The sequence below is a fragment of the Rhinoderma darwinii genome, chromosome 1, assembly GCF_050947455.1.
Source record: "Rhinoderma darwinii isolate aRhiDar2 chromosome 1, aRhiDar2.hap1, whole genome shotgun sequence".
Classification (NCBI taxonomy): Eukaryota; Metazoa; Chordata; class Amphibia; order Anura; family Rhinodermatidae; genus Rhinoderma; species Rhinoderma darwinii.
In genome coordinates this window covers 139733837-139747578 of record NC_134687.1, presented here as the reverse complement: position 1 = coordinate 139747578, position 13742 = coordinate 139733837, and the positions used below count along the sequence as shown (strand labels likewise).

General features: G+C 41.9%; 1 protein-coding gene across 3 annotated transcripts in view; it reads right to left on the bottom strand.

Moving 5' to 3' along the window:
• Nucleotides 1–1638: 1638 nt before the first annotated feature.
• Nucleotides 1639–13742, bottom strand: part of MAML3 (mastermind like transcriptional coactivator 3) — a 375673-nt gene continuing 363569 nt past the window's right edge. The window contains exons 4-5 of one of the 3 annotated variants that reach the window (XM_075860425.1): nt 12663–12747; nt 1639–6027 (exon numbers count right to left, since the gene is read on the bottom strand). In XM_075860425.1, coding sequence (XP_075716540.1) covers nt 5048–6027; nt 12663–12747 — 1065 coding nt within the window. In that variant the 3' untranslated portion in view covers nt 1639–5047. The remainder of the gene's footprint in view (nt 6028–12662; nt 12748–13742) is intronic. The other 2 variants (XM_075860426.1, XM_075860427.1) reach the window with 2 other exon arrangements.

The window sequence follows — 13742 nt, the reverse complement described above, 5'->3', positions numbered from 1 at the left end:
GGCACTGTGTCACTATCTACAAGGGCACTGGCACTAGGGGCAGCTAAGGGGGCATTATACTGTATAATGGCAGCTTGGGGACATTATTCTGTATGGGGGCAGCTTTGGGGGCATTAAGCTGTATGGGACAGCTATGGGACATTATACTGTATGGGACATCTATGTGGGCATTATACTGTATGGGGCATCATGGGGGAATTATGCTGCATGGGGGCAGCTATGGGGCATTATGCTATATGGGGGAATTTGTTTGGGCATTATACTACATAGGGGCATTATTATGAGCATTATACTGTATGGGGCATCTGTGTTGGCTTTATACAGTATGGGTGCATCTATGGGGCAGTATACTGTATGGTGGCAGCTATGGGGGCATTATACTGTATGGTGTCAGCTATAGGGGCACTATAATGTATGGTGTCAGATATGGGGGCATTATACTGTGTGGGGGCAGCTATTTGGTATTATTCTGTGTGGGAGGCAATATAGGAGCATGATACTGTGTGGGCTGAACCGGGTGTGTATGGGCGGGGACTGGGTGAGATTAGAGGCGTGGCTTAAAAGAAAAAAATTGCCACGATGCGCTGCGTCGGTTGTCTTTCTCTGTGATACTTAAAAGTTGGGAGGTATGCATACAAATAGCCATTACACACACACACACACACACACACACACACACACACACACACACACACACACACATAGTAATTTGTACACTCCAGTCACCCCATTAGATACATTGACACTTATCTCCTACCTGAAGTCTGGTCCTCTTGTTCAGCAACTTTGGTTTCCTCTCACTTGTTCAGCAGGGGGTGGGGCCTCAGTGTTTGTGGGTGGAGCATGCAGAGGGAGATTAGGAGCTGAAGTACTGGGCTGTACTGCGTTTAGGAGACATTTTTGCAGCAGCTGTACAAGTTAGCAGTGCAGACACAGTGAAGGAGCAGTGTGCTGCTGACCTGTATAGCATGTGGGTAGTGAATCAGATGCAGATCAGGAGGCTGGGCAGGTGCTTCAGACATCAGCAGTCCAAGCCATCCTGTCAGGTACGAGCCAAGCCGCTCTCTCTCTGCTGCCACATTTCCTGCACTCTGGTCTCCTCCTCCTGCTACTCTCTGGCGGGCAGAACTAGGGGCGAATCTTCCTTCAGACGTGCCTAGAGTGCTGCAGGTCTACTAAATACAGGAGATAATTGTTGTTTTTTTTTCTTAGATTCATAGCTCATCAGCAACTCTACAAAACTTTTGTAAAACGCGAGGTGGCCCTAAATATTAACTGGCGGACCGGCCCGGCGGCACATGCCCCTCTGGCCCAGCCAGCCCCTGGACACAAAGGTGAAACGTTGGAACCACAGGGTCAGCTACCAATTTAACCACTGGGATAATACTGGGATAAAATGGCACTTTTTGACCAAAAACTTCCTGAAATATCTACTCTATGAGAACTGGTCCCAAAAAAAATATTAGCTCCTATGTGTAAAATATTAGCTCCTATGTGTAGGAATTTTTCCCTTCCCTTTTCCCATCCATTGGTTGAACTTGATGGACATGTGTCTTTTTTTCAACCGTACTAACTATGTAACAATTGCTTATTCAGAGTCCACACAGTTTTTCTGTTCATATAACATTTTATTTTTCATCAAAAGTGGTATGCCAATATCACCTTTTCTACAGCCCAAGAATCTACAATTTCAAGAAACAACCCAATAAAAAAAAATCAGAAAATGTAAAAAAAAAATTCAAAAGAAAATTATTATCTAAATGGTAAAGGATGATGCAAGATAAACAGTACAAAATTAAAATGTGATGTTATTTGAAGTGCAATACCACTGCATTGATGATGACATAGAGAAAGAAATAAAAATACTCTATTTTAAACAAACAGTATTTATATATATATATATAATTATATATATTTTTATTTTATTTATATATTTGTACAGACATTAGACCCAGTGATATCCGCATTATTGTAAAAAGATATTTACAAATAACCATATTTTTTCCAAACATTTACATCAGCACCATAGATTAAAAAAAGAAACATAATCTGTCTATATATTACTTGGTCCCGATGTGGAGAGTATTTGGAGGAAGCTTTACAATGACAACAGACTTAATCTACTTATATCCACACCCACATGTCTATCTGCCACTTATATCTAGCTGAACATCAGTACATAGTAGGGGATTGCACTGTATTATAGGTAGCGATTCAGTCCCCAAGGGCATATCTCTGGTGCCATCGCTCTCTTGTGTTTGCTTACATAGCAAAGGTCCATGGACGAGGAGTGTGTTTATGCATAGCCATACCTCTGCTTATTTTATGAGTGTCTCCAGACAAGACATTGTGCATAGGTTAGCATCCTCATATGTGGGCATGCTCCATGTAGTCGCACGCCCCTGCTCACAGGAAACGAATCACAGAATATAATACACTATAAAGTGTGAGCACAAATGTGTTCACTTTAATAAACTTTGTTTGTTATTTTAGGAGAACCCCTTTAAGCTCACCTTTTGCATAAGCCCAGCAGAAACCGCCAATTTGTAAACATTCAATATTCATGGTCACATAACCCCATCATGTGAAAATCATTTGCAAGTTTTGGCGAGCCATCTTTTATACTGACGTCTGTTTTGTTCATTCATTGTGTCAGACACGTACTTTAGTTAAGATTGATACATTGTTATATCCTAAAAATTGTAATAGTAGAAAATACTAAAAATATAAAAATCCTCAAAATTAGTTTAACCCACAAAACGGCAGCTTCCACTTTGTGTAGGTAATATACCCACTTTAAGGAGGACTTGTCACAGCAGACAACCTACAAGACTGATGTTAGAGGTTGATCATTCTACTACAGCGCAGTTAAGGGTGAAGGGGTCTAAATTACTGGACCAGGGCTGTGGGGACAAGAGTTCCTAGTCACAGCGGGACAAATGAACGTTGCGCTGCCATGACAGGTCCTCTTTAAGTTTACATCCATAAACTACATTGACTGTAAGGATTTCAGATATTTGGGCTGTGGCACACTAGCAGAATTTTTATCTCTATAAATAAACTTCATAAGATGTTTCTCACTGAATCTAGGGAAGCTACTGTGTTTTTATTGACCACGAATGCAAGATATAGTTTGGAATAAGACCAAAAGAATAGCAAGAGATGGTAAGAATTGCTTGAAACATACACAAAATTGAGGTCTCCATGTGAACCTCGTGTTTACTAGGAATTAGGGGCAATCCTGGGGAAATACTGTATGTTCAAATAGATTCTAAAGTTATAACAAGTTGACTGAAACACATTTTTGTTCAGCCTGCACTGGTGCTACATCTGCTGTTATATACTTCACTCTACAGTATACAGGTACATCTGCCTGCACAGACTATAGGAGGACACCATGTACCCCCCAACCTGATGTGCAGAGGGTGTGGCCGCAGTATTCAGGGGTGTGGAATACCCCCTTTCGTGCCAGGAGATGCAAAAGATGAGCTAATAGAAATAAATTGACTTGTGGTGATACAAAAGTGTAGCTGGCGCAGTTCCTTTAGTAGAAAGCGAATGACAACTTGGCATTCATGTCGTGGCAGGGCTGTTCTGCCATGTACCTGCTGCAAGACTACTGTCAAACTTTTCCATGTTCATAAGATTCACTATTCAAAACCATGATGGAATCTTGATAGTATGATAATAAATTTTATTCTTGGGCTATACATGTTATTATATATGTTATTAAGATTTCAACATTTACCAATATATAGCAGTGCAAATATGCCATCATGTCACCTGTATTAGGGCCGTGTCTAATGGGCATTTCAAGCACCCAGGTATGAAGTGACCCAATGCTTAAGGGCTTAGGCTTCTGTCCCATTAAAATAGCAGAACTGCTTGAAAAGCCTACTAAGGCCATCAAGTCTATTTCACAAACATTATGGGGTAGAAGAAAACAAAAATCCAGTACTTCTCCTGGTTAGAATATTAAACCAAAGTCATTGAATAGCCCATGATTGTTGTTTTGGCACAGAACTGTCTAACCTCTTGTAGCAGCAGTGGACACATACGCTCTGTTACCACAAAGACATATGTTTATGTTTGTATACAGTGATTCACAAGAGTGGACATCTACATTCTACTGAAATGACCCGTTTTGTTTTTTTTTTGTTTTTTTATTTTATTTGTACTGTAGTAGAAGCTCCAAAAATGTGACAAGCACTAATGAAAGGAATACATTTATAAAGAGAGAATTTATAGTTGCAGGAAATACAGGTAACTGCTGTGCTGATCAGTCTTGTGTATCTGTCTGTGTGCACATTAATACTTATCTGCGACCTAAAAAGCTATGGCGTTCCTTATTTGTATCCAAAATATCATCTAGCGGTTCGAGCATTCGTTTTTCAAATACCATTCATGTAGCATCCATTTGATAGAGCGGTGACAATTTGTTTAATATCTTGTGCAATCTATGCGTTTATTATCTCTATAATTTAGTTAGGCTTTCTTTATAACTATTCCTCTCACTTCTATCACTTTAAGGGCAGGCCATATTTCATTCTTTATTGTCTTGTTTCCAGAAGTACCGCTGTGACACTTGTAACAGCTTCCTCCCCATTCATTTTTTAAACATTATGGTTGATGGCTAAGCCCGTTAGCCAATAGTATCAGCAACATTAAATAAGTTATTTCACTCCATATTGAAGCATCTCTAGTCCCTTGATATAGATCTATTTCGATTTCTTGTATTATTGTGCAAACCTTTAACCCTTTTTGCCTTTGTCGGTCTCATGAAGCCATGTCACTGATAATGAACTTTCACCCTAGAGCAGACCTAACTCTTTCACCTCTATTCAACATCTACCTTCGGAGGCTTCAGACCATAGAACAACCTTCTCCATTCAACCCTCATTTTAAAACACGCCGTCACCTCAGCAGGGATGCTTTACTACCTGACATTTCTGTAACTGCCTGCAGTTGAGCTCATCTGTACAGAACAGACATGGACAGGTCTACTGTCATTTTCCATTTAGCCCATCATATTTCTTTTATTTTACTGTTAAGACTGATTTCCAAACAATTCGTCAAGTTCTTGCATCCACTCATCACCAGGTCCTCTGCCCATAATGGAGTCTACTAAGTCTGTACCATCTGCTAGACCTGAAAAGTGACCAGCGCCGGCATCTGTATAACTGTATGACATGTCCGGACCAGGATTCCTGTCATAACCCTGACTCTGGTTGCTCGGAGGAAAGTTTCCACCGGGTAATTGCTGTGTTTGAGCTTGATTAAAACTGGCCATACTCGGAAGACCAGGGTTCATACTAGGCATCATTTGTCTGGGTTGATTGGCGCCTTGCTGTCCGGGCAATGACTGCATCATTTGTCTGCTCATTACCGGGTTTAGGGCTCTTACTGTCCCTGTACTGTCCATAATACTTTGACTTAGTCCTTGCTGAAAATGCTGTTTGCTCATTCTTGACTGCCCGGATTGCATTGGATAACCCGATCCATTGTTATAAGCTGCAATTTCACCACTAGTTCTCATTCCTTGTAATCCACGTTGGGGCCAGTTTTGTGCACCCTGGGGTATAGTTGTCATCATGCTTTGCAGTCTTGGGGCCTGAGCTCTGGTCATAGGTTGACCAACAGGCCCTTTCATTTGCTGATGTTGTTGAGGCATTACAGAATTTACAAGCATATTCTGACCAAATCCTCCAACCATTCCCATTGTTTGTCCTGAATTAGGTTGCCGCGGGCCTTGCACAGCACTGTGGGCCATGTTTATGCTGTTTTGGTTTGGGTGCTGCATCATTTGGTTTATTCCTGTGTTCATGCTGTACATGCCGGGCTGACCTGATGACGTGTTGCTATATGGAGCCATACCCATTTCTGGCTGCAGTGGTCCTGTAGGCATTGTGCCTGGATTTTGTGATGGACCCATTGAGATCATACCGGTATTCTGTGCCATCATTCGGGATGCTCGCATATTCTGAATGGCTGCTTGGTTTCTTGCAACTGCAATATCCTGTGGAGAACCTGCAAGGAGGAAGATAGATCATGAAATGAAGTCTGATAATTTGATATCTATGTGCATGTACCTAATATAACAAGAATAGTACAAATTACAATGGAGAAATTGTATTTGATGACTAATTATGAGACATGTCACATCAACACGGACAATGATTGTACAGGAGTTACCTCATCGTTCCCAACAATGTGTTATATTTTTTGGGGAAGTGCCTCATTTCTCTATGTTATATAAGAACAGACATTGCAGTATATTTATGTCACATGTAACATATCCTAAAGTGGCATATGACTTGTGAATTTTTTTTTAATAAACAGATGCACATGTGATAAAAGAAAAAAAACATTACTCATCTCTTCTTTTCCCCGGTGATCCAGCACGGACGCCGCTCCCGGTCTTTGTTTACAAACACCCAGCATGTGACTATTGCAGCCATTCAGAGGCCTCAGCGTTCACGTGCTGTATTCTCGGTCTTCCAATGATGAGCAGTGATGCCAGAAATACAGCACGTGACAGCTAAGGCCTCTGATCCTTTTTTGTTTTATCCCCTTTAATGCACACATGCACTGAGTCACTAGTGAGACCTTAATACTTTTGCACATTTAGTGATTCTCATTTTAGTAATTAGACCTTGCATTCATTACAGTAATTAAACCAATAATTTATTCTATCATCTTGAGCGTACCTACATTAGGGGATGAATCCATAGTTCCTTTTAGTGACTTAATGACGACACCGTTTCCCCATTGTATGGAGTAGATTTATTGTATATCTGTATGTTATTTGGAAGTCTTCACAAATGTAAGTAAGGATAGCCTTAGACTAATCAATAGCGCATCTAATTTCAGGTCAGTGCTTTAGTAAATTAAGAATTGTTCTTCTGCACATTCAGGACTATTGAAATGTCATTGTTTAGATACCAATCAATGTTCTATCAATAATACTATCTGCAAGAAAACACGGAATCTTGAATAAGATGTTATATGTGGAGAAAATAAAGGCAGAAATCAATAGAATATGAAAATTGCATGCCGCACTGGGGTTACGACGTGTAGTCAAACATGTTTAACCTAGGTCAATATAGTAAGTGAAAAGTCATATGTGCGAGTCTCAATAACAGGAATCATGTCCCGAAGTGCGTGGTCTCGAAGGACAAATAGTTTAGGCCACATTTATTAAGAAAAATAGGTGAACATGGCACAAACTTTACCTCAAATCTACGCCTACTCATAGTGTGCCCACATGGGCTCATAGCAGGTGGAGATTTGATTTTCCGACTGCCAATTAGTTCAAATTGCGCCAAATTTGTCAAGTGGCGTGCACCTTTTAATACATTTGGTGTAAATCACTCCAACTATCTCCTTTACTTAGTCTGGCGTAAGATACACCGGTCTTTGACTGCGTCCACATCTGCCTTGGATGTTCAGTTAGACAAAAAAACGCAAAATGTAACGCTATTTTGTCCATGAAAATTATGGAAACCATGAAAGTAAATGACGGAACAGAAAAACGGAAATAACAACGCAGACATGAACAACAAATCTGGGCCAATATGTATAAAAAGAACTAAAGCTAAAGGACTAGTGTTTAAGACAGATATGTTTTGCAGACTGAATGGATATTAAACACAACACAACACTAAGACCTTATTCACACGACAGGGTTTCCCGGCCGTGTGACGTTTTTGGGGCGTTTTTTGCCCACAGCCATTGAGCGCCGTGGGCTAAAACGCCCGAAGATAGGGGTTGTTGCTTCTTTTTCACGCGAGCAGTTTTTTCCACTAGCAGGAAAAAAACGCCTCCGCCTCCTATTGAAATCAATAGGAGACATTTTCGGCCGTTTTTTGGCGCATGTCGAGAAACTCTGTGTGAACTGACCCTAATACTTCTACTATCTAATACTTCTATGACGTCACGATTTTTTTTTTTTTGGCAATTTATAGGTTGTCTGATCTATCTATTCACCTTACGGTGGGGCTCCCATCTCACAGCAGGAGATATTTTTCTTAAAAACGGGAAAAAATGCATTAATCACAGCTATAGGCAGTGGGAGGGAATTTATTTAAGACTGGTGTTTTATACGCCAGTCTTAATCTAGTCTTAGGGTATGCTTAAAAAAAAATGGCTGAAAATACGGAACGGTTTTCAAGGGAATACAGCTCCTGCTTTTCAGCCGTTTGTAAAGCAACTAGCGTTTTTTACAGCTGTTTTTGGAGTCAATGAAAAATGGCTCCAAAAACGGCTCAAGAAGTGACATGCACTTCTTTTTACGGGGCGTCTTTTTACTCTCCGTTATTTGAAAATGAGGCGTAAAATAACGCCCCGTCGGAACAGAATGCTGTATGTCCAATTGAAATCAATGGGCAGACTTTTGTAGGCGTTCTGCTTCAGATTTTTCAGTTGTTTTTCGGGACGTTTACGGCCAGAAAAACGGCTGAAAATAGCCCGTGTGAACATACCCTTAATCTAAAAAATGCGTAAGATGCGACTAATTTAATAAGAGGAGCTGGCGTAGATTTGAACTATAATATATACCAGCTTTTCCATTTTATTCCTTTTGCTAACCCCATCCAATTCTTGGAAAATTGCAGTGGGCGGCGTAAATTCATCAAAAGTCGCTATTTTTCGCAACTTTTGATGCATTTGCAAATTTTCTTCACCAGAAATCTGGCGTAGAGAAATTGATAAATTCCCCCAATGTGTTAAGAAAATATTGACAATCGTTTCTAGACTTTTTTTTTATTAACATATTAACTATGACGTCTGTTAACACCAGCGTCATTTCCTACATTTTTGCACTTTCCATGGTAGATATGAAGAACTCATTATGATCTGTTTTTTCGCTCATAGACTTGGGTCTGTCAGGGTTCTATTTTGTTACTGGATAGATAGAGTAGCACAGCATAGGCAGGGGCGTAGCTAAAGGCTCATGGGCCCTGGTGCAAGAATTCAGCTTGAGCGCCCCTACCCCTCCCCAACACCACCAGAACCCTGCGCCCGCCTATGCCCAGTCGCCTTGCCAGACAGACCCCATGAATGCCTCCACAGTATAATGCTCCCCAAAGCTGCACCCACACAGTATAAAGCCCCCATAGCTGCCCCCACACAGTTTAATGCCCCCATAGCTGCCCCCTCACAGTATAATGCCTCCGTAGCTGCCCCCACAATATAATGCCCCCCATAGCTGCCCCACAGTATATTGCCACGCACTGCTGCCCCATACAGTATAATGCACCCCATACAATATAATGCCCCCATACATTATAATGCCCCCATACAGTGAAATGACCCCATAGCTGCCACATACAGTATAATGCCCCCCCATAGCTGCCTCATACAGCATAATGCCCCCCCATAGCTGCCACATACAGTATAATGCCCCCCATAGCTGCCACATACAGTATAATGCCCACCCATAGCTGCCACATACAGTATAATGCCCCCCCATAGCTGCCTCATACAGTATAATGCCCCCCCATAGCTGCCACATACAGTATAATGTCCGCAATACAGTATAAAGCCCCCGATAGCTGTCCCATACAGTATGATGCCCCCATAGCTGCCCCATACTGTAAATACTCTAAATGCCCCCCATAGCTGCCACATACAGTATAATGCCCCCCATAGCTGCCTCATACAGTATAATGTCCCCCATACTGTATAATGCCCTCCATAGCTGCCACATACAGTATAATGTCCCCAATACAGTATAAAGCACCCCATAGCTGTCCCATACTGTAAATGCCCCCCATAGCTGCCACATACAGTATAATGCCCCATACAATATAAAGCCCCCCCATAGCTGTCCCATACATTATAACGCCCCCCATACAGTATAATGCCCCCCATTGCTGTCCCATACAGCATAATATCTCCTATACAGTATAAAGCCTCCCATAGCTGTCCCATATAGTATAATGCCCCCTATACAGTATAATGCCCCCCATTGCTTTCCCATACAGCATAATGCCTCCTATACAGTATAAAGCCTCCCATAGCTGTCCCATACAGTATAATGCCACCTATACAGTATAATGCCCCATTGCTGTCCCATACAATATAGTGCCCCCCATACAGTATATTGCTCTCCATAGCTGACACATACGGTATAATGCCCCCCATACAGAATAATGCCCCCCCCCCATAGCTGCCCCATACAGTATAATTACTTACCTATGCCCGTTCCAACAACGGGTGGAGAATCCTTCTCCTCCGGTCTGTGCTGTGAGTGACTTGGTGCGGACAGGCGAGATGACATCACTACATCGCGTTTGCCTGCGCCTAGCCGCTCATGGCACAGTGAATGCTGTAGCAAGGCTCCAGCATTGAACTGAACTGTATTTGCATCCTAAGGACGCAAATACAGTTAGAAGCGTGGTTAGCACTGTGTGGCAACGGGGTCCCTGTGGGACTCCCAGGCTTAGGGGCCCAGTCGCAACTCCGACCGTTGCGACCCCTATAGCTACGCCACTGAGCACAGGGGTGTAGCTATAGTTTGTGCACAGGTAGCAGATGCTCTTGGGCCCTGGTGCCTGGGGAGGCCTAAAGTCCCCTCTGCTACCTAATAAGGGAGTATTATAAATGCCACATGCTAGGTTGGGGGCCCTGTTATACATTTTGCTTTGGGGTCCAGTGCTTCAAGTTAGGCATGCAACTCATTCTAACTGTTGAACAGTCAAATAAACCCGACAGAAAAGAACTAATGCAAGTGCGAATAGAGCCTATAGGCCCATACACCTATACACATTAGAAGAAAGTCGTTCAAACCCGCTAATGTGTATGAGATTATCCCAACTCACCCCCGACGACAGATTTTGTGGGAAAGAAGGTTCGGGCATGTTGGATTTTTAATATGCCTATCCTTTGATCCTGCAGGAGATAAGCCATAGCTGAGGGCCGCACGAGCGTATCTACGACCACTTTTAGTCCATTGACAATTAAAACGACAGAAAGCTAAAGGTAAATTTGCATTATTAATTGCTGTCCACACAATTCTTTACAATTGGATTTGTGTTCTCCCTGCTGTAGAACAGTTCTAGTATTACACAGCACACAATCCACTGCATTAATACGACAATGAGGGCATGTCAGACAGAAGAGCGGAGTGATTGAAGCCTCTGTCTTGGTGTGTGGCATGTGGATATAGGCAGAGCAGCCGGCTTTATCATGACATGATGAATTATTATTATCCAGCGGCTGGAAAGGCCTGATCTATGCAGTAATCCCTGAGGCAGCGAAGAGGTCAGGAGCATCAATCTTGGCTTTACTATTTCCAGATTGCAGAATCTGTGTGACATGAAGTCAGGATAACTTACACAAGGAGAAGACACAGGTGTCATTGCTCCTGTAATACCATATCTCTGAAGCTATTGTGGAGATAACAGGCCTTCATCAATACTGCTGGGTTGTTTATTATTTGCTATTTTTTTTCTGTGGAAGAACAATATAGTTTACCCTGTACTTTAGATTTGCCAGATGAATTATATACAGTAGTTGACCTGCAGAGCACAAGACTTGCCTTTGACTAGGACATCTGTGTTTGCCAATATAAATATTCCCATAGTTTAAGCAATGTATGTTCAACACCATGGTCACAAAACTAGACAACAGTTAATGTCTGGAAATTCCATAAAACATTAGGGAATTCCTTAAAAACGGAATTCCGAGGTAATATTGGTGGATCTCTAGTTTGGACTCTCATCTATTGAAGGGCAGCTATAAAGAGCGTCTCTATCTCTGGCGGACCTGGCACGTCTGTGCATTACATTGAAAGCCCATATATTTCAATGGGCACCATGTAATGCTTCATTTCTCCTGTGGTGGTGCTGTGGGGAAATTGAATACGTGCTTCCATGCTGATTAGGTTGTACAGTTGTAAGCAGCAGAACAACCTGTGACCAATTGATTTTTAGGGAAACCTTACACATAGCCCATGGTGTTGTACACAGATTCCAGTCACTCACATTGGACTCTGGGGGGCTCACAATAGACGTTTCCTATCCCTTGTAGTCCTAATGTAATCCAAGTTAACTATATTTACACTATTGGAATCAGGAATTTTGTTGAAATGCACCAGAAAAATAGCGTAAAATAATAATAATAATCTTTATTTATATAGAACCAACATATTCTTCAGCACTTTACAATTCATAAATGCTAATGACATGTGCCCCACTTATGAATAACGTATGCCGTTTTTATTCCCGTTCTGCCACCTGTACACCAAATCAAAGAAATTGTGCCAAAATTATTGTGAACCATTTTTGGTGCAAATCTATTTTGCTAAATTTGCAGGTTTGCTCAAAAAACAAAGGACTGACTCTCCCTTTATGAAAATGTTGTGCATACGACTTGATAACTATGCACCAACATGTCACGTGTTCTTAAGCTGTCCATAGACATTACTACTGCCTGCTATAACAGACAATTTTGCAGTCTTGGCCAATGTTAATATGGATCGGTCAGCCAATAGATTTTGGCAACATATCGGTGACAATCAGTTGTTCCTGGGTTTGCGGTGAATGAAGAAAGATTGTTAGTGATGCACACTTTACAGTTGAACATTTTAGTTAACACTTTTACGTGAATTCTTTTATGCAGAATATCACAAGCTAATTCCAATGGAGGATACATGCTCTTACCTTGAAAAGGATTGACTTGCTGGACTCCATAAGGATTCCTCTGTTGCTGGAGATGCTGTCTGTTCATGTGCGGTTGTTGTAACTGCTGTGGAGATAAGACAGTGATGGTAAAAGGAAATAAATAAATCTGTGTATATAACATGGCATGAAGATCCCTGTAACTGTATCAGTCAGTGCTATCCTATGTGTGATATCCTTCAGTAAGAAATAATGACTATCATGAGAATATTAAAGTCCATTCATGTTCAGGGCTTGGGCTATTTATTGAATACATATTTCTAAACTGAAACACACACATAAATGCAGTTATTGGGGTCAATAGTCCTATAGCCAAGCAGAATGTATTTGGAGAATAGAAGGAATGTAGAGAACTAAGCGGAAAGACCTACTAAGGAATGAAGAACATACAAACTACTTGCAGATGCTTCTTTGACTAGAATCGCTGTGTACTAGCTACACTGCATTTTTGCGATTATGTACTCTGATGCTACAGATCCAGGGCCCAAAAGGAAGAGTGGGGGGGGGGGGGGGGGCGCACACAGCCATACCAGTCCTCCCATACCACTTCCTTAAAGAGCGGGCAGTTCGATTGTGAAGTATTCTGCCCGATTATAGAGACAACTGTGCGAATGTACATTTCTCTTGTCATGCACTGATCACAGTGATAAAAAGAGATGATATGAAAAAGCTTGACCACGTTCTGGAACCTGGAGAAGTGAATAACCCACTACACACCATGTATGAATTACCCCTTTGCCACCCTAGATCACCACTGATGCAGGCATTAAACCTTCACTCCCTTAGACCACCAAGGAGGAAGCTAGCATCCAGTTCGGCAGACAAGTACAAGACTGTGTGATCTCTCGCGAGAGATCAGTCTTGTCCTTGTCTGCTGAGAGCTGAAGAGTGAGAGCGTGCGTGCGCGCGCATGCGCTCTCCTCTCCCCAGCTCTTGCTGTGATAAAGTCTGTAGCGGATTGGACAGTGTCACAGCCAAAGTAAAGCGCCCCCTTGCCAGTACACGCCCCATTGACAGTTCAGGGGGCTATTTAAATATCGGACACCAAATATAACGGTACCG